We start from the raw sequence: 22,117 nt of genomic DNA, 5'->3' as shown, positions 1-22,117 counted from the left end.
CAGCCATTCAAAGCAAGGACTTGTGTGCTGGAACTTTGACCTGATCAAAAAAAGACACTTTTCATCTGTTTTCCTGGTCATTTGGTCTTGATAGCCTTTCATAACTTCTGCAGCAATTTGGCATAGTTCACTCAACTGATGGTGTGACCCTTTTGAAGACAGTCAATAAACAATGATTTTTGCATTCCAAAATACTGAATATGGCCACTCCAGAGCATACTGAAATAAGGGAGATAATTAAACATTGTACACACTATAAATGCAGTTACCTCCCGTGTCCATCTTGACATTTTTTGAAGATATTCAAAACTACTAAGAACATGTCCAAAATCCTCAACAAAGACCAATTTCCTCTTTTTTTCTTTTAAAGAAACCGCATGGCTATATTGATATCTCTCTTAAAATGTATGTATCCTTTTAATTTCTAATAAGTACAATTGTATCTTCTGTAATATCCACATGTGGTTCTCTTCACGTGATACAATAGAATTTAGTGAACACTGCCCCAGAATAAAGTACACTTAGATATACTTGCAGATGCATTTATACTAACCATAGATTCTTAATCCTTTCTTTCACATTATCTATATGCAGTTTAATGCTATTTTCTTTATTATTAGTCTGTTCAAGAATATATCAAGCTCGTTGCTGAATATTCAAATCCACTGGACAGCTGACCTCTACAACAGTGCATGAGATTTATCACTTGTCCCACAGAACAGTATCAGACCTCTTATGTTTGCACTGTATTGCTGTTTTTATTGGTGTGTCCCACCAGTATTCCTTGTTTATGAAGGTGTGGAAGACTGTTTTGAAATACCTTTCATATATACATCAAGACAATCATTCCTGCAGATTGCACTGTAAATAGGCTTTGCAACTATACCATGCCTAATGAGCAGGAAGTATCTTCCAGACGTTTAGGAGTAGCTACTGCTGATGCTTATGTATGTATGTATATGTGCGTATGTGTGTGTGTGTGTGTGTGTGTGAGTGTGTGTGTGTGTATAATGCTCACACATATTGTGTTAACAGATATATATGTTTACAAAAAAATTATTACATGTATTACTTCATGTTTACCATAATTGAAAATCTTAGTCACATTCAACAAAAGATTCTTTCTAAAACTTCCAACTTTCAGTGAAATATTTCAATGAAAATATTCTATTTTCTTCTTTACTTTCAGATAAAACCACGAGATATGATTTAACATTCTGTGATGGAAGTAGACTGTGTGTGGAATACATACTTACTTGCAAATGTCCTCAATCTATTACTACACAGTTGTGTCTGTGTAGATCTGAGCTATCATGTAGAAGAAGAAAGCAATCCCTTTACTTTTGTTGGGGATATTGCTGCTGACACACAAATGGAAGAAACGGACTCTCTTGTAGGAAATAACTTCATTACATACAATCAAATACAGAGACAAAGAACAGGCAATTCACATTTATTCAATGTCACACAAGATGGTAAATTGTACACGGCTCAAACACTGGATGCAGAGAAACTGTGTACATACGAATCAGAGTGTGTTAGATACATCAAAGTTGCTGTACATAGAAGGAAGACATTTTTGAAAATTATTAAAATTAAAGTAATTATAGAAGACATTAATGATCACAGCCCTGAGTTTCCTCAAAAAGAAATAAATATGACATTTGGTGAGCGTGATGGAGAAGGTGCTGAAGGATTAATTCCAGATGCCATTGACAAAGATATTGGAATGGAAAACTCAGAAATAACATATAAATTGAAGAAACAATTTAGTGATCCATTTATATTGTCTGTGAAGAAAACAATCACAGGAAGAGCAAAGATAGGAATTATTCTTGGAGACAAACTAGACAGAGAAATCAAAGATAGTTACAATCTAGAAGTGATAGCTAATGATGGAGGACAACCTTCAAAAGAAGGAATTTTACATGTTCATATCAAAATAATTGATGTGAATGATAACTCACCAGTTTTTTCACAACATATTTACAATATTTCCATCAAAAATACACATCCTAACAACAACCCTATTTTGACATTGTCTGCAAAAGACCCAGATTCTGGCAATAATGGTAAAGTATCTTATTTTTTTAGTCCGGAAACACCAGAACGTACAAGAAGCCATTTCAGACTGAACCAACAAACTGGGGAATTATTTGTAGAAAAACCATTAACATCACAAACAAAAAATATTCTCAAGATGTATGTGGAGGCAAAAGATGGAGGGAGTCCATCCTTAAATTCCTTTGCCATTGTACGGGTGAATATTCTCAACGAAAAGAACCATGCTCCTGAAATTGATATAAATTTTGTGTCTGAATTGAAGAAGGACACTGCAGCTATTTACGAAGGGACAAAAGTGGGCAGTTATCTAGCTTATGTGAATGTGGTGGACAATGATGTTGGTGCAAATGGAGAAGTGAGTTGTAAATTAGAACATGATAAAGTTGTCCTCTCACATTTAGGATCAAAGGAATACAAGATTACTCTGAAGAAATCACTTGACAGAGAAACATTAGACCATTTTAACATGAGGATTGTGTGTGAAGACAATGGAAGCCCTGCTTTGAAGACAGAGAGAAAGATTTCAATCCAAGTAATGGACGTGAATGATGTGCAACCACAATTTACCAAAGATACATTCCACTTCCTCACCTATGAGAATGGTAAAGCAAACTTTCCTATAGGTTTTATCAATGCCACTGACCCAGACCTGGGAAGTGCTGGTCAACTGACGTTCTCACTGTTGAGCAAAGACAGAAATAATATACCGTTCCAGGTGAGCGATTATGGTTTTATTACCAGCAACATACCATTGGACAGAGAAGAAGAAGACATGTATAAGTTTGAGGTTTTTGTCAAAGACAATGGTAAACCATCGTTGAATAACACAGCGAATGTTGTTGTTGAGGTTTTAGACAGAAACGACAATGATCCGTATTTCATCTACCCTACAACTGACCCTTTCCATATCAATGTCCACTACCATCCGCAAAGTACCAATGCCATCACTGTGATTAGAGCGTCTGATAGAGACAGTCATTTGAATGCGTTCCTCAAATATGGAATACTTGACGGTAACAATAAACGCTTGTTTACACTGAACTCTTTAACTGGTCAAATGTCTTTCTCGCGTGCACCTCATCTCAATGATGCTGGCTCATACGAACTGGTGCTTGTGGTGAAGGATTCTGGTAGCCCAGTGTTGTCAGCCACAACTACTGTGTCTTTGTCGTTAAGGGTCACTAACAAGACATCAGCACAGATGCCGGCTGTCCACTTAGAGAAGAACAGAACACTGGACGTACCGTTATTAATTATCCTTGTAGTAGCAGCTGTAATAGTATCTGTGGTGATTGTAGTGTCGATCACACTGTGTATTGTGAAATGTAGCAGTGGTCAGTCTCGCTCGGCCAAGAGTACTAGGAAAGGTGTTAATCGGTCAGCTATATGTAACAGAATTGATCAACCTTTACCGTGTCAGAGCAGCAGTATTCCTGGTACCCCAGTGAGGTACTCTTCTGAGATGAATAATAGAAACATGCCATTTGTGGAATGTAAGGAAGATTTTTACCCGCAGTATGAGTCTCAGATTGATTGGTCAAACACGGGAACCCTGGAGAAGAGTCCACCCAATACAATATTGGTAAGTATGAGCTTATGAAATTCTTCCTTAATTCTCTCGCAGACTTATCAGTCTCCAGATATCTTTTGTAATTAATATATATCTTATATTTTAATGAACGTATGTAATTAACATGTTTGAACCTCCTTTGTTCTCTTATCATCTCTGTTCCATCTACCGCCATCGACTTTTTCATAGCTGTGAATAACCAATTAGGGTATACAACAAGGGGGACATTCCAACGTTTAGGGTTCTGGCAACACCATTCCTGTTGGTGCCAGGACAAATAAGTAGAGACTTGGTGTGTAGAGAATTCTTCCTTTCAGTCAGCATCAAAAGAATCTTTGTAATGTTGGTCTCTGATGGAAACACCCCCAATATACCCTGCAAAGTGGTTGCTGTTATAAAGTGTATCCAACCATACAGACTTTACAAAAACTGAGAATTCTCTGTGAGATATGGTCTTTTGACCTGACTGACACAAGAAGAATCTCTTAAAAATAACTGTTTTGGTGTTTGTTGACCTGTTCAACCCCCTGACAAGATGGAAAGCAGTCATGTGAAGATGATGGTTATGATGATGATGATGAGAAGGAGGAGTATGATGATGACAATCATGGTGATGATGATGATGGCAGCGGTGCTGTTGTTAGTGGCTGTGTTAGAGGATCAATGAGATTGAGAATGTACTTGTATTGGTCAGGAAAATTGTCCATCATACAACCGGTCAAGCATCATACCATTCATACGCTGTTCAGGCTTAATTTCATGCATTGACCAAACTTAATAGCTGCATATTTGTCAGAAGTAATGATGTCATTCATTTGGTTAGACATAATATCTCTCATACATTTGGTCTTGGTCAGTTATAATGTCTGTCATACAATACTCAGTCATTATACCGGTCATACATTTGGTCAGAAATAATTTACATTATACATTGATCTGACAAAATGTTTCATGAAGTTTGTCAGACAATAGTGTCATACATTTGATCAAACATGTTTTATTCAATGTTCTTTTGATTTGTTTCTGTTTCTTCTTCCTTTCCAGTTACCAACAAGAATTAAAAAATAAATGCACGTCTCTGCCACAAAAATGTAACATAACATAGACAGGCTCTGGAATATTCTGTCAGGATCTTACCATTCTGGAACATTTCATGGACAGAAAGAGACACTCACATACATACACACACAAACACGTACACACTGTATACATGCAAACATACATATTCATACATTGACATACACTGTAGACACAGTTACATACACATATACACCCACACATGCCCACACTCTCAAACACACGCACACATACACAAACAAACACAAATATATCTACATATGTAAATATCGACCAATGTAAATGAGAGCTAAACAAATAAATTATATATATATATATATATATATATATATATATATATATATATATATATATATATATATATATATATATATATATATATAAATATATATGAATGTATATATAGAAATGTTTGATTATTTGTTTACACTCCCTTTTGAGATGATGCACAGATACATAAACTTGAGTACATATACACGTGCATATATACATTCACAGAGAGGAACAAATAGAAATAAATTGAGAGAGAAATGCTAAACCATTCCATAATGTGCGTGTGTCTGTGTGTGTGTGTGTGTGTGTGTGTGTGTGTGTGTGTAGTTTCATATCTGTATGTATTGTAATATATAAAATATAACGTTTATTAAACAAGTCACTTCAATGTACCAGATGCTATATTAATTTCTAATCATCAACTGATATTTACACATATCCCCAATGTAATTACTGGTTAATATCCAGATTGATTACCTGTTAATGTGATGATAAAAACACTGCATTTATATATAGACAGACATATGCATATCTATATATATGTATATACATACGTACATGCATATACAGCTATGTATATCGATATGTATGCACATATGTATGTACGTACATATGTATGTATGTATGTATGTATGTATGTATGTATGTATGTATGTATGTATGTATGTATGTATGTATAAAGCTAAAGTATCATTTATTTTAACTCACATTGCCATATTCCTGACTCTTCAAACAATTAAAACAATTTAGAAACTTAGAGGAAACACTCATACATTTGCACGTGTGACTAAATTAATTACACTCTACTTTATGTATTGAGTACATTTATGCTACTTGGATACACTTAAACAGACACACTCACTAACTGCCCTCGATTTCTCTCTCTCTCCTTCTCTCCCTTACATATTTATATATGCATGCGCACACACACACACATATACGAGTAGAAAGATAAATAAATACAAACATTTATACTTATGTGTATGTATATTCAACTACACACCATAAACGTATCCTATATTGTATATCTACAGGGTGGCCACAAAGTCTGGGTACATGGAATAAATAAAATCAAAACATAAACAATTAAATATAAGAAATTATAATTTTTTATAGTGTTAATCCTCATGTACCCAGACTTTGTGGACACCATGTATATACAACACACTAACTAGTTTTCCAACACAGCCGATAGAGTTACTACACATCACACATTGCTACAACACACCAACATTACACAACACTCTATTGTTATACTAAAGACCATAAAACTACAAACTGTGTATATTTACACAGCACACAGTCTATACACAGCTCTTATGACACACACATCACTGCAGCATATGTGTAGAAGCAGTGTGTGTGTGTGTGTGTGTGTGTATTTGTGTGTGCAGCAGACTACAGCAGCAGAAACAACAGCAGCAGTAGTTACAGCCTGAGATCCACATCTCTACTACCACACGCTACCAAACACTACCACACAACCACACACACACACAGTCACACACTACTAGACACTCCCTCACACACTGCCACACTGATTATGGATGAGACAATGGAGGTAAGTCTACATCTATCTTGTTTTATTCCCATCTTCCATCTTTAATATCATGTGAAAATATAGAAGAGACAAGAGAAAATCAAAGAGACATTCAGAAAACACCCTTATATCACTGACAAATATCATCAAATGTTTCACTCATAACATACAACTTAACTGGGCAAAATACTAACTATTATTATTATTATTATTATTATTATTAGATTATTTAATAATCCAGTGTCATTTCACAAATATTCTGCTTCTATATTGATAGAGTTTATAATAATTGTTCTTGTTTTAGTTTCCTATATTCTTGGTTAGCTGAAATTATATGTGAAGTTTGTCTCACTAAAGCTCATTTCTCACAGCAAATCTCCATTTTGTCTTCACAACATTCCGTCTCTTCTCTTTAGCTAGAATATTTCGTTTGTAGATTTCCTGCAGACTCTCTAACAATATATTATTATATTCCCAGAAATATTTCTAATTTAATATTTCTCTATTCATTTTATCATATCACAATGTATAAATGATGTTTTCAAAGCATTTATAGAAATAATTTAATGAATGAAGTCTTCATAATGAATCTATAATCACAGAGTAGCAGATATCGTTCTGATGTCAGACATGGTTGTTTGAGAGATTGTGTAAGCAATTCACTGTGTGAAATATATTTTAGTGTCTAAGTGCAGACAACAATATAGAAATATAAGTGGATCTTTTTTCTGTGGGGTGTGTGGATTAGTGATGTTGAAAAGAATAATAATAATATTATCTCTCTCTCTCTCTCTCTCTCTCTCTATATATATATATATATATATATATATATACATCTGTGTTTGGTTTTGTCTGTATTTATCATTTAGGATGTTGCACAGTGTATATATTAACATTTCAGCATGAGCTATACATTGTATATTGTTAGTTTAGTGTATAATTGCTAGGGTATATATTATTAAACACGGCTATATAATGATGAGAAATCTTCTTTGGTGAAGCCTTTTCTTTCTGTAGTTTTTTGATGATCAAATTTCGTATATACACTGGTCGTTATCTTTCACTAATCATAGATTCTATTGTGAATCACAAAGTGTATATCTGGAGTTTATTGTGTATTGAACAGTGTTAATTCACAGAACAGTATGCAGTACAGAATGTATATTTACTTTTTAATGTTTAATACAAAGTGTATATATTTTGTACATGCTTATATCAGTAAGACTTCTATGTATTTCGTACAGTCTGTATGACATTATATATAAATCATTCTAAATTCTGTAAAACAGGATGCACTTTTACTGAATACAAACATTGTTTAGCAGTGAGTGTATATGCTATTTTCCCCATGGCTACATCGGTGAAACCCTAACTATATATATATATATATATATATATATAACAATCACTATCTATCTTCTTTATCTCTCATCTAAACATCATGGTAAATGAGAATTATTACAAATCAATTATTGTCAAAGCTATTTCTCTCTTTCTCTCTCTCCTTCTCCCTCTTATTTTCATAACATGGAATACAATATTGTTATATCTAAATATATTTTAGGGTCATTCCCAATGGAAGGGATTAACACACTGAAGCCCAACTCAGTTGCTATTGGATACAGGGGACAACTGACAGATTCTTCTGTTCTCACCAAAATGGGATGACTTTAAGTTATTAACTTGAAGAAATCTCGTCTTTTAATTTGAATGTTGAAGCATTCCTAATTTTGGTAAGTTTTTCTCATTTCTGGAGAGAATTTTTACAGATTTCAATGTTTTCTTTTCTTGAAATAAATTTTAAATATTCCCTTAAACTCTAGAATAAATAATTTTAATGTTACATAATATATTATTCTCCATTTGATGTATCCTACTTATTATGCAATTCAGTATCCAAACATATAGTACACAATATCACACTAACAAACATTAATCTATGTCTTAGGTAAAAAAATATAGCAACATTATTTGGATTTCCCAATCGAAACAGATCAGGTGCTAGAGCATAACAGAGAGGACCTAGTGGTGGTGGACAAGGTGCAGCACATATGCTATAAAGCTGAGTTTGCATGTCCCTTTGACCCACAAATAGTCAGGAAGAAAGGTGAAAAGATAGATACAACCCTCTCAAGTATGAAATAGTCCAGCTATGGAAAATGAAGGAGAAGATAATGCCAATTGTTGTTGGGTCCTTGGGAACAGTATCGGAAGGCATCAAGAGTAATATAAAGGAAATCGGAATAGAGTGCCCAGTAGAACTGTTACAAAAGGTTTGCCTCCTTGGCATGGCCAGAATAATCAGGAAAGTATTAGATAGCTGAAAAGAATGAATGGCATGGTATTGTAGGCTGTAGGTAGCAATTCCGCTTGTTTTGAGTGTTGGGTTTCATGCAGGGGATGACCAAGACCTTTGGCTTGAGAAGAAGATACCGGCGGCACACAAATGGCACCCATGCCGGTGGCATGTAAAAGCATTAATTATACTCTCAGAGTGGTTGGCATTAGGAAGGACATAATGATGTCATACATTTGGCCAGACATAATATCTCTCATACATTTAGGCAATTATAATGTCTTTCAAACATAGTTCAGTCATTATGTATGACATACACTTGATCAGACATAATGCTTGTCATACATACAGTCAGGCATATTTTGTGTTATAAACTGTCCAACCTGGAAAGTAGTCTAACATTTGGTTGACTGGAGTCTGGTGCAGCCTTCCAGCTTACTAGTCAAGCCATCCAATCCATGCCAGCATGGACAATGGACGCTAAATGACGATGTTAAAATAAATAAATCACTAAAGCAAGAGAGAGAGAGAGAGAGAAGGATAGATAGACAGACAGACAGACAGACAGATAGATAGATAGATAGATAGAGAGAGAGAGAGAGAAATAGATACATAGATATTAGCAACAGCATCACGAAAATTTGATGTTGAACTTAATAGTGAAGGGATAGTCATTATTATATCCAGAGTAACATATCCACTATTCTGTCATTTCATGGACAGGTTAGTTAATAGAAAGAGATAAAGGATATTCAAATTTTCAAGAAATGGTATTTCAGACCATGTATAGTAACACGTCTCATGAAGTCATGTTAAAATAAGGGAGATAATTAATCATTGTACGTACCAACAATGCAGTTACCTCCCGTGTCAATTTTGTGTTTCAACATTTTTGGAGAAATCTCTAAACTACTTCAAAGTTGGGCAAATTTCTCATTATATACCTTATTTTCTCTATCTTTTAACAAACTAAATCACTGGTTTTATATTAATCCGTAAACGCATGTAGAATTATATTTGTAATAAGTGAAAATGCATCATCTGTAATACCCCAAAATGGTTCTCTTGATAAAATATATTTAACATTGCTATGACATACACTAAGACATATCATAAATGTTCACTCCTTTCTTTCACCTTTACCATAATTCACATGTAATTTTCAACAAAAGATTCTTTCCAAAACCTCCAGCTTTCATTGAAATATTTCAATAAAAATATTCCATTTTCTTCTGTAATTTCAGATAAAATCACGAGATATGATTTAACATTCTGTGATGGAAGTAGACTGTGTGTGGAATACGTACTTACTTGCAAATGTCCTCAATCTATTACTACACAGTTGTGTCTGTGTAGATCTGAGCTATCATGTAGAAGAAGAAAGCAATCCCTTTACTTTTGTTGGGGATATTGCTGCTGACACACAAATGGAAGAAACGGACTCTCTTGTAGGAAATAACTTCATCACATACAACCAAATACAGAGACAAAGAACAGGCAATTCACATTTGTTTAATGTCACACAAGATGGTAAATTGTACACGGCTCAAACACTGGATGCTGAGAAACTGTGTACATACGAATCAGAGTGTGTTAGATACATCAAAGTTGCTGTACATAGAAGGAAGACGTTTTTGAAAATTATTAAAATAAAAGTAATTATAGAAGACATTAATGATCACAGCCCAGAGTTTCCTCAAACAGAAATAAATATGACATTTGGTGAGCGTGATGGAGAAGGTGCTGAAGAATTAATTCCTGAGGCGTTCGACAAAGATATTGGAATGGAAAACTCAGAAGTTACATATAAATTGAAGAAACAATTTAGTGATCCATTTATATTGTCTGTGAGGAAAACTATCACTGGAGGGGCAAAGATAGGAATTATTCTTGGAGACAAACTAGACAGAGAAATACAAGATAGTTACAATCTAGAAGTGATAGCTAATGATGGAGGACAACCTTCAAAAGAAGGAATTTTACATGTTCATATAAAAATAATTGATGTTAACGATAACTCACCAGTTTTTTCACAACATATTTACAATATTTCCATCAAAAATACACATCCTAACAACAACCCTATTTTGACATTGTCTGCAAAAGACCCAGATTCTGGCAATAATGGTAAAGTGTCTTATTTTTTGAGTTCAAAAACACCAGAACGCACGAGACAATATTTCAGACTGAACCAACAAACTGGGGAATTATTTGTAGAAAAACCGTTAACATCACAAACAAAGAATATTCTCAAGATGTATGTGGAGGCAAAAGATGGAGGGAATCCATCCTTAAATTCCTTTGCCATTGTACGGGTGAATATTCTCAATGAGAAGAACCATGCTCCTGAAATTGATATAAATTTTGTTTCTGAATTGAAGAAGGACACTGCAGCTATTTATGAAGGGACAAAAGTGGGCAGTTTTCTAGCTTATGTGAATGTGGTGGACAATGATGTTGGTGCAAATGGAGAAGTGAGTTGTAAATTAGAACATGATAAAGTTGTCCTCTCACATTTAGGATCAAAGGAATACAAGATTACTCTGAAGAAATCACTTGACAGAGAAACATTAGACCATTTTAACATGAGGATTGTGTGTGAAGACAATGGAAGCCCTGCTTTGAAGACAGAGAGAAAGATTTCAATCCAAGTAATGGACGTGAATGATGTGCAACCACAATTTACCAAAGATACATTCCACTTCCTCACCTACGAGAATGGTAAAGCAAACTTTCCTATAGGTTTTATCAATGCCACTGACCCAGACCTGGGAAGTGCTGGTCAACTGACGTTCTCACTGTTGAGCAAAGACAGAAATAACATACCGTTCCAGGTGAGCGATTATGGTTTTATTACCAGCAACATACCATTGGACAGAGAAGAAGAAGACATGTATAAGTTTGAGGTTTTTGTCAAAGACAATGGTAAACCATCGTTGAATAACACAGCGAATGTTGTTGTTGAGGTTTTAGACAGAAACGACAATGATCCGTATTTCATCTACCCTACAACTGACCCTTTCCATATCAATGTCCACTACCATCCGCAAAGTACCAATGCCATCACTGTGATTAGAGCGTCTGATAGAGACAGTCATTTGAATGCGTTCCTCAAATATGGAATACTTGACGGTAACAATAAACGCTTGTTTACACTGAACTCTTTAACTGGTCAAATGTCTTTCTCGCGTGCACCTCATCTCAATGATGCTGGCTCATATGAACTGGTGCTTGTGGTGAAGGATTCTGGTAGCCCAGTGTTGTCAGCCACAACTACTGTGTCTTTGTCGTTAAGGGTCACTAACAAGACATCAGCACAGATGCCGGCTGTCCACTTAGAGAAGAACAGAACACTGGACGTACCGTTATTAATTATCCTTGTAGTAGCCGCTGTAATAGTATCTGTGGTGATTGTAGTGTCGATCACACTGTGTATTGTGAAATGTAGCAGTGGTCAGTCTCGCTCGGCCAAGAGCACTAGGAAAGGTGTTAATCGGTCAGCTATATGTAACAGAATTGATCAACCGTTACCGTGTCAGAGCAGCAGTATTCCTGGTACCCCAGTGAGGTACTCTTCTGAGATGAATAATAGAAACATGCCATTTGTGGAATGTAAGGAAGATTTTTACCCGCAGTATGAGTCTCAGATTGATTGGTCAAACACGGGTACCCTGGAGAAGAGTCCACCCAATACAATATTGGTAAGTATGAGCTTATGAAATTCTTCCTTAATTCTCTAACAGACATATCAGTCTCTAGATATCTCTTGTAATTAATATACATCTTATATTTTAATGAATGTATGTAATTAACATGTTTGAACCTCCTTTGTTCTCCTATCGTCTCTGTTCCATCTACTGCCATCGACTTTTTCATAGCTGTGAATAACCAATTAGGGTATACAACAAGGGGGACATTCTGACATTTAGAGCTTCTGGCAACACCATTCCTGTTGGTGCCAGGACAAATAAGTAGAGACTTGGTGTGTAGAGAATTCTTCCTTTCAGTCAGAGTCAAAAGAATCTTTGTAATGTTGGTCTCTGATGGAAACACCCCCAATATACCCTATAAGGATATAATGTCTGTCATACATTACTCAGTCATTATATCGGTCATTCATTCGGTCAGAAATAATTTACATTATACATTGATCTGACAAAATGTTTCATGAAGTTTGTCAGACAATAGTGTCATACATTTGATCAAACATGTTTTATTCAACGTTCTTTTGATTTGTTTCTGTTTCTTCTTCCTTTCCAGTTACCAACAAGAATTAAAAAATAAATGCACGTCTCTGCCACAAAAATGTAACGTAACATAGACAGGCTCTGGAATATTCTGTCAGGATCTTACCATTCTGGAACATTTCATGGACAGAAAGAGACACTCACATACATACACACACAAACACACACACACTGTATTCATGCAAACATACATATTCATACATTGACATACACTGTAGACACAGAGTTATATACACATTTTACATCAATACATACACACTTAAATAGACACATTATTCAATGAAAACACATACTGAGATTTTAGTACAAACCATGTATACACACACACACAGAGGCCCACACTCTCAAACACACACAAATACATATATATTTACATATGTAAATATAAAACAATGCGAATGAATGCTCAACACCTCACTGCTAAACAAATAAAGTATATATATATATATATATATACATATATATATATATATATATATATATATATATATATATATATATATATATATATATATATATATATATATATATATATATATAAATATATATGAATGTATATATACAAATGTTTGATTATTTGTTTACACTCCCTTTTGAGATGATGCACAGATACATAAACTTGTGTATATACACGTGCATATATACATTCAGAGAGGATCAAATAGAAATAAATTGAGAGAGAAATGGTAAACCATTCCATAATGGTATTTCACTAATTCTATATAGAATTACGTTCCTTTATATCAATATTGAAACAATGTGGAGTGGTACAGATGTACATCGGATAGTTTACCATATGTTTGGTGTATCTGCATGTGTGTGTCTCTGTGCGTGCATGTGTAGTTTCATATCTGTATGTATTGTAATATATACAGATATAATGTGTATTAAACAAGTCACTTTAATCCACCAGATGTTATATTAAATTCTAATAGTCAACTGATATTTACACATATCCCCAATTTAATTACTGGCTAATCTTCAAATTGATTAGCTGTTAATAAGATGATAAAAACATATCTATCTATGTGTATATACATAAGTACATGCATGCATGTATGTATATATATTTGTATGTATGCATGTATGTATGTATAAAGCTAAAGTATCATTTATTTTAACTCACATTGCCATATTCCTGACTCTTCAAACAATTAAAACAATTTAGAAACTTAGAGGAAACACTCATACATTTGCAAGTGTGACTAAATTAATTACACTCTACTTTATGTATTGAGTACATTTATGTTGCTTGGATACACTTAAACATACACACTCACTAATTGCCCTCGATTTCACTCTCTCTCTTTCTCTCCCTTTCATATTTATATATGCATGTGCACACACACACATAGAAAGATAAATAGATATAAACATATATACTTATGTATATACAACTACACACCTTAAACTTATCCTATATCGTATATCTATACACAACACGATGACTCGTTTCCCAACACAACCAACAGAGTTACTACACATCACACATTGTTAGAACGCACCAGCATTACACAACACTCCATTGTTATACTATAAACCATAAAACTACAAACTGTGTATATTTACACAGCACACAGTCTATACACAGCTCTTATGACACACACATCACTGCAGCATATGTGTAGAAGCAGTGTGTGTGTGTGTGTATTTGTGTGTGCAGCAGACTACAGCAGCAGAAACAACAGCAGCAGTAGTTACAGCCTGAGATCCACATCTCTACTACCACACGCTACCAAACACTACCACACAACCACACACACACACAGTCACACACTACTAGACACTCCCTCACACACTGCCACACTGATTATGGATGAGACAATGGAGGTAAGTCTACATCTATCTTGTTTTATTCCCATCTTCCATCTTTAATATCATGTGAAAATATAGAAGAGACAAGAGAAAATCAAAGAGACATTCAGAAAACACCCTTATATCACTGACAAATATCATCAAATGGTTTACTCATAACATACAACTTAACTGGGCAAAATACTAATTATTATTATTATTATTATTATTAGATTATTTAATAATCCAGTGTCATTTCACAAATATTCTGCTTCTATATTGATAGAGTTTATAATAATTGTTCTTGTTTTAGTTTCCTATATTCTTGGTTAGCTGAAATTATATGTGAAGTTTGTCTCACTAAAGCTCATTTCTCACAGCAAATCTCCATTTTGTCTTCACAACATTCCGTCTCTTCCATTTAGCTAGATTATTTCGTTTGTAGATTTCCTGCAGACTCTCTAACAATATATTATTATATTCCCAGAAATATTTCTAATTTAATATTTCTCTATTCATTTTATCATATCACAATGTATAAATGATGTTTTCAAAGCATTTATAGAAATAATTTAATGAATGAAGTCTTCATAATGAATCTATAATCTCAGAGTAGCAGATATCGTTCTGATGTCAGACATGGTTGTTTGAGAGATTGTGTAAGCAATTCACTGTGTGAAATATATTTTAGAGTCTAAGTGAAGACAACAGCATATAGAAATATAAGTGGATCTTTTTTCTGTGGCGTTTGTGGATTAGTGATGTTGAAAAGAAGAATAATAATATTATCTCTCTCTCTCTCTCTCTCTCTCTCTCTCTCTCTATATATATATATATATATATATATATATATATATATATATATATATATATATACATCTGTGTTTGGTTTTGTCTGTATTTATCACTTAGGATGTTGCACAGTGTATATATTAACATTTCAGCATGAGCTATACATTGTATATTGTTAGTTTAGTGTATAATTGCTAGGGTATATATTTTTAAACATGGCTATATAATGAGGAGAAATCTTGTTTGTTGATGCGTTTCCATTATGTTGTCTTTTGAAGATAAATGTTTTTATATACATTCATCTTTATCTTTCACTTATTATAGATTCTTTTAGAGTGTATTGTTTATTTGAATGTGTAAATTTACTAAATACACACACACATCTGCATATATATACAAATATATATATATATATATATATGGCCAGTGTCAGTGACACATAAATGGTGCTTGTGGTGGTGACTCGTAAAAGGGAGCAGTGTGCATTAGGATGGGCATTTAGCTACAGAATTGAGACCAAACCAGACTGGAGCCCAGTACAGCTTTCTGGCTTACCACTTCCAGTCAAATTGTCTAACCCATGCCAGCATGGAAAATGGATGCTAAATGATGATAATGATGATGATGACGCTACATGATTTATATCTAATCTTATATTAACAAATTTATGTAACATTAGATATAAACCAGTGTATATTTACTGTATGAAGTGTTTAGTATTGAGAGTAAATGCTATTTTCCCCACGGCTACATCAATGAGATCTTTAACTGTGTGTGTGTGTGTGTGTACATATATATATTATATACTATTGTATATATAACATTCATCATCTTTAATCTAAACATCAGGGTCGATGAAAATCGTCATAGATCAATTACTGTCAAAACTCTCTCTCTCTGTGTATCTTTCTGATTTCCATAACATGGAATACAATATTGTCATTATATTTCAATATATTTTAGGGTCATTTCCAATGGAAGGGACCAACACACTGAAGCCCAGCTCTTTTGCTATTGGATACAGGGGACAACTGACAGATTCTTCTGTTCTCAGCAAAATGGGATGACTTTAAGTTATTAACTTGAAGAAATCCTGTCTTTTAATTTGGATGTTGAATCATTCCTAATTTTGGTAAGGTTTTCTGATTTCTGGAGAGAAATTTTATAGAGAATTAAGTATTAAATCAGTTTTCCTTTTTTAAATATTGCTTGAAATTGTTTAATTCTTGAAATGTAAAGGAAATATAGTTTTATTTCACCTTCATGTTGACGATGGATATTTCTTCTTATTAATGATGTGATATTCAGTCATATATCACACAATAGCATGCTAAAAATACATCATGGTATGTAATATCTTTTATCTTTTATTTGTTTCACTCATTAGACTGCAGCCATGTTGGGACACAGCACTGTCTTAAAGGATTTTAGTTGAACAAACTGATACCATGCAACTTTTTTAAAACCTGGTACCAGGCCTTAAAGAAAAGTTCTGTCTTGTCAAGCTGTTAAATCACAGGGACATAAACATACCAACATTGGTTGTCTAGAAGTACTGGACACACACACATAATATATATATATATATATAGTGAGAATTTACAAAAAAAACAAAAGACGAAGACGGGTGTGTAAACAACAAACAGATGTATTAGTTTAACACTTGGGAAGTGAGAAAGTATATCTATATATACATAAAAGAGGGTTGGTTGAAAGTTTTGGAGGTTGACAAGGATGCTCTCATGGAATGTAACCAAATGAAGTTCATTCGTAACACAGTCCCACTTGCATCCCATACACCTCATCCATTGGTATTGCAGTGCTTGGATCCTAGTTGGAGAAGAACCTTTGATCTTTTTGGTCAAAAAGTTCAGCAACAGTAGATATGAAGTCATCATCATGCTGAGACTGGTTGCCAACCAAGTATTTTTTCATGTCGGTGAACAGATGTTAGTAAGATGGGGCCAAATCACGAGAAGAGGGAGGGTGGTCAGCCAGTTCAAATCCACTGCAGCCATTCAAAGCAAGGACTTGTGTGCTGGAACTTTGACCTGATCAAAAAAAGACACTTTTCATCTGTTTTCCTGGTCATTTGGTCTTGATAGCCTTTCATAACTTCTGCAGCAATTTGGCGTAGTTCACTCAACTGATGGTGTGACCCTTTTGAAGAAAGTCAATAAACAAGGATTTTTGCATCCCAAAATACTGAATATGGCCACTCCAGAGCATACTGAAATAAGGGAGATAATTAAACATTGTACACACTATAAATGCAGTTACCTCCCGTGTCCATCTTGACATTTTTTGAAGATATTCAAAACTACTAAGAACATGTCCAAAATCCTCAACAAAGACCAATTTCCTCTTTTTTTCTTTTAAAGAAACCGCATGGCTATATTGATATCTCTCTTAAAATGTATGTATCCTTTTAATTTCTAATAAGTACAATTGTATCTTCTGTAATATCCACATGTGGTTCTCTTCACGTGATACAATAGAATTTAGTGAACACTGCCCCAGAATGAAGTACACTTAGATATACTTGCAGATGCATTTATACTAACTATAGATTCTTAATCCTTTCTTTCACATTATCTATATGCAGTTTAATGCTATTTTCTTTATTATTAGTCTGTTCAAGAATATATCAAGCTCGTTGCTGAATATTCAAATCCACTGGACAGCTGACCTCTACAACAGTGCATGAGATTTATCACTTGTCCCACAGAACAGTATCAGACCTCTTATGTTTGCACTGTATTGCTGTTTTTATGGGTGTGTCCCACCAGTATTCCTTGTTTATGAAGGTGTGGAAGACTGTTTTGAAATACCTTTCATATATACATCAAGACAATCATTCCTGCAGATTGCACTGTAAATAGTCTTCGCAACTATACCATGCCTAATGAGCAGGAAGTATCTTCCAGACGTTTAGGAGTAGCTACTGCTGATGCTTATGTATGTATGTATATGTGCGTATGTGTGTGTGTGTGTGTGTGTGTGTGTGTGTGTGTGTGTGTGTGTGTGTGTGTGTGTGTGTGTGTGTGTATGTGTGTATAATGCTCACACATATTGTGTTAACAGATATATATGTTTACAAAAAAATTATTACATGTATTACTTCATGTTTACCATAATTGAAAATCTTAGTCACATTCAACAAAGATTCTTTCCAAAACCTCAAGCTTTCAGTGAAATATTTCAACGAAAATATTCTATTTTCTTCTTTACTTTCAGATAAAACCACGAGATATGATTTAACATTCTGTGATGGAAGTAGACTGTGTGTGGAATACATACTTACTTGCAAATGTCCTCAATCTATTACTACACAGTTGTGTCTGTGTAGATCTGAGCTATCATGTAGAAGAAGAAAGCAATCCCTTTACTTTTGTTGGGGATATTGCTGCTGACACACAAATGGAAGAAACGGACCCTCTTGTAGGAAATAACTTCATCACATACAACCAAATACAGAGACAAAGAACAGGCAATTCACATTTGTTTAATGTCACACAAGATGGTAAATTGTACACGGCTCAAACACTAGATGCTGAGAAACTGTGTACATATGAATCAGAGTGTGTTAGATACATCAAAGTTGCTGTACATAGAAGGAAGACATTTTTGAAAATTATTAAAATTAAAGTAATTATAGAAGACATTAATGATCACAGCCCAGAGTTTCCTCAAACAGATGTAGAAATTATATTTAATGAGGAAGATCGAGAAGGAGCAGAAAGATTAATTCCAGACGCCTTTGACAAAGATATTGGAATGGAAAACTCAGAAGTTACATATAAATTGAAGAAACAATTTAGTGATCCATTTATATTGTCTGTGAAGAAAACAATCACAGGAAGAGCAAAGATAGGAATTATTCTTGGAGACAAACTAGACAGAGAAATCAAAGATAGTTACAATCTAGAAGTGATAGCTAATGATGGAGGACAACCTTCAAAAGAAGGAATTTTACATGTTCATATCAAAATAATTGATGTGAATGATAACTCACCAGTTTTTTCACAACATATTTACAATATTTCCATCAAAAATACACATCCTAACAACAACCCTATTTTGACATTGTCTGCAAAAGACCCAGATTCTGGCAATAATGGTAAAGTATCTTATTTTTTTAGTCCGGAAACACCAGAACGTACAAGAAGCCATTTCAGACTGAACCAACAAACTGGGGAATTATTTGTAGAAAAACCATTAACATCACAAACAAAAAATATTCTCAAGATGTATGTGGAGGCAAAAGATGGAGGGAGTCCATCCTTAAATTCCTTTGCCATTGTACGGGTGAATATTCTCAATGAAAAGAACCATGCTCCTGAAATTGATATAAATTTTGTGTCTGAATTGAAGAAGGACACTGCAGCTATTTACGAAGGGACAAAAGTGGGCAGTTATCTAGCTTATGTGAATGTGGTGGACAATGATGTTGGTGCAAATGGAGAAGTGAGTTGTAAATTAGAACATGATAAAGTTGTCCTCTCACATTTAGGATCAAAGGAATACAAGATTACTCTGAAGAAATCACTTGACAGAGAAACATTAGACCATTTTAACATGAGGATTGTGTGTGAAGACAATGGAAGCCCTGCTTTGAAGACAGAGAGAAAGATTTCAATCCAAGTAATGGACGTGAATGATGTGCAACCACAATTTACCAAAGATACATTCCACTTCCTCACCTACGAGAATGGTAAAGCAAACTTTCCTATAGGTTTTATCAATGCCACTGACCCAGACCTGGGAAGTGCTGGTCAACTGACGTTCTCACTGTTGAGCAAAGACAGAAATAACATACCGTTCCAGGTGAGCGATTATGGTTTTATTACCAGCAACATACCATTGGACAGAGAAGAAGAAGACATGTATAAGTTTGAGGTTTTTGTCAAAGACAATGGTAAACCATCGTTGAATAACACAGCGAATGTTGTTGTTGAGGTTTTAGACAGAAACGACAATGATCCGTATTTCATCTACCCTACAACTGACCCTTTCCATATCAATGTCCACTACCATCCGCAAAGTACCAATGCCATCACTGTGATTAGAGCGTCTGATAGAGACAGTCATTTGAATGCGTTCCTCAAATATGGAATACTTGACGGTAACAATAAACGCTTGTTTACACTGAACTCTTTAACTGGTCAAATGTCTTTCTCGCGTGCACCTCATCTCAATGATGCTGGCTCATACGAACTGGTGCTTGTGGTGAAGGATTCTGGTAGCCCAGTGTTGTCAGCCACAACTACTGTGTCTTTGTCGTTAAGGGTCACTAACAAGACATCAGCACAGATGCCGGCTGTCCCCTTAGAGAAGAACAGAACACTGGACGTACCGTTATTAATTATCCTTGTAGTAGCAGCTGTAATAGTATCTGTGGTGATTGTAGTGTCGATCACACTGTGTATTGTGAAATGTAGCAGTGGTCAGTCTCGCTCGGCCAAGAGCACTAGGAAAGGTGTTAATCGGTCAGCTATATGTAACAGAATTGATCAACCTTTACCGTGTCAGAGCAGCAGTATTCCTGGTACCCCAGTGAGGTACTCTTCTGAGATGAATAATAGAAACATGCCATTTGTGGAATGTAAGGAAGATTTTTACCCGCAGTATGAGTCTCAGATTGATTGGTCAAACACGGGAACCCTGGAGAAGAGTCCACCCAATACAATATTGGTAAGTATGAGCTTATGAAATTCTTCCTTAATTCTCTCACAGACATATCAGTCTATAGATATCTCTTGTAATTAATATACATCTTATATTTTAATGAATGTATGTAATTAATATGTCTTAACCCGCTTTGTTCTCCTATCATCTCTGTTCCATCAACTGCCATCGACAATTACGATATGCATTTCAATAAAGGTGACGAGCTGGCAGAAATGTTAGCACACAGGACAACATGCTTAGTGGTATTTCGTCTGTCTTTATGTTCTGAGTTCAAATTCTGCCGAGGTGGACATTGCCTTACATTCTTTCAGGGTTGAGAAATTATGTACCAGTTGCATACTGGGGTTGATCTAATCGATTGGCCCCCTCCCCCAAAATTTCAGGCCATGTGCCCTGAGTAGAAAAGTATTAGGATATACAAGAGTGGGGAGATTCCAATGTTTAGGGTTCCAGGCAACACCATTCCTGTTGGTGCCCCAACAAATCCATTTAGAGAGGATTCTTTGATTGCCACAATGACTTAGCAACTCTTCTAATGGACACTGTGAAAAATTAAAACTTTTGGTTTTAACATATATGTATATATATATATATATATATATATATATATATTCATATATATATATGCATGCATTTGTTCATGTGTGTTGATGTATGTATTGAATTAGGAACATCAGCATTATTATCACATCGTCCAATATCCCATCCTCTACCCCACCACCATCATCTTACTTGGTAATATTTGGTGTGTGTGAGGCAGTGTCCACTTCATT

At 34.7% G+C, this 22,117-nt stretch overlaps 2 protein-coding genes across 2 annotated transcripts in view; both read left to right on the top strand.

Moving 5' to 3' along the window:
• LOC149132558 (protocadherin gamma-C4-like) overlaps nucleotides 1–1,308 on the top strand; it is a 12,187-nt gene extending 10,879 nt beyond the window's left edge. Inside the window, exon 6 of the mRNA XM_089362141.1 lies at nucleotides 1,190–1,308. The gene's annotated coding sequence lies outside the window, so the exon portion shown is untranslated. The remainder of the gene's footprint in view (nucleotides 1–1,189) is intronic.
• LOC149132557 (protocadherin Fat 4-like) overlaps nucleotides 1–22,117 on the top strand; it is a 60,120-nt gene that overhangs the window by 36,890 nt on the left and 1,113 nt on the right. The window contains exons 5-7 of the mRNA XM_089363288.1: nucleotides 1,214–3,646; nucleotides 10,089–12,521; nucleotides 18,915–21,347. Coding sequence (XP_089219414.1) covers nucleotides 1,214–3,646; nucleotides 10,089–12,521; nucleotides 18,915–21,347 — 7,299 coding nt within the window. The remainder of the gene's footprint in view (nucleotides 1–1,213; nucleotides 3,647–10,088; nucleotides 12,522–18,914; nucleotides 21,348–22,117) is intronic.

The sequence above is a fragment of the Octopus bimaculoides genome, chromosome 14, assembly GCF_046866305.1.
Source record: "Octopus bimaculoides isolate indiv1 chromosome 14, ASM4686630v1, whole genome shotgun sequence".
Lineage (NCBI taxonomy): Eukaryota > Metazoa > Mollusca > Cephalopoda > Octopoda > Octopodidae > Octopus > Octopus bimaculoides.
The sequence above is the reverse complement of the archived record's forward strand: the minus strand, read 5'-3'. Positions and strand labels throughout refer to the sequence as shown.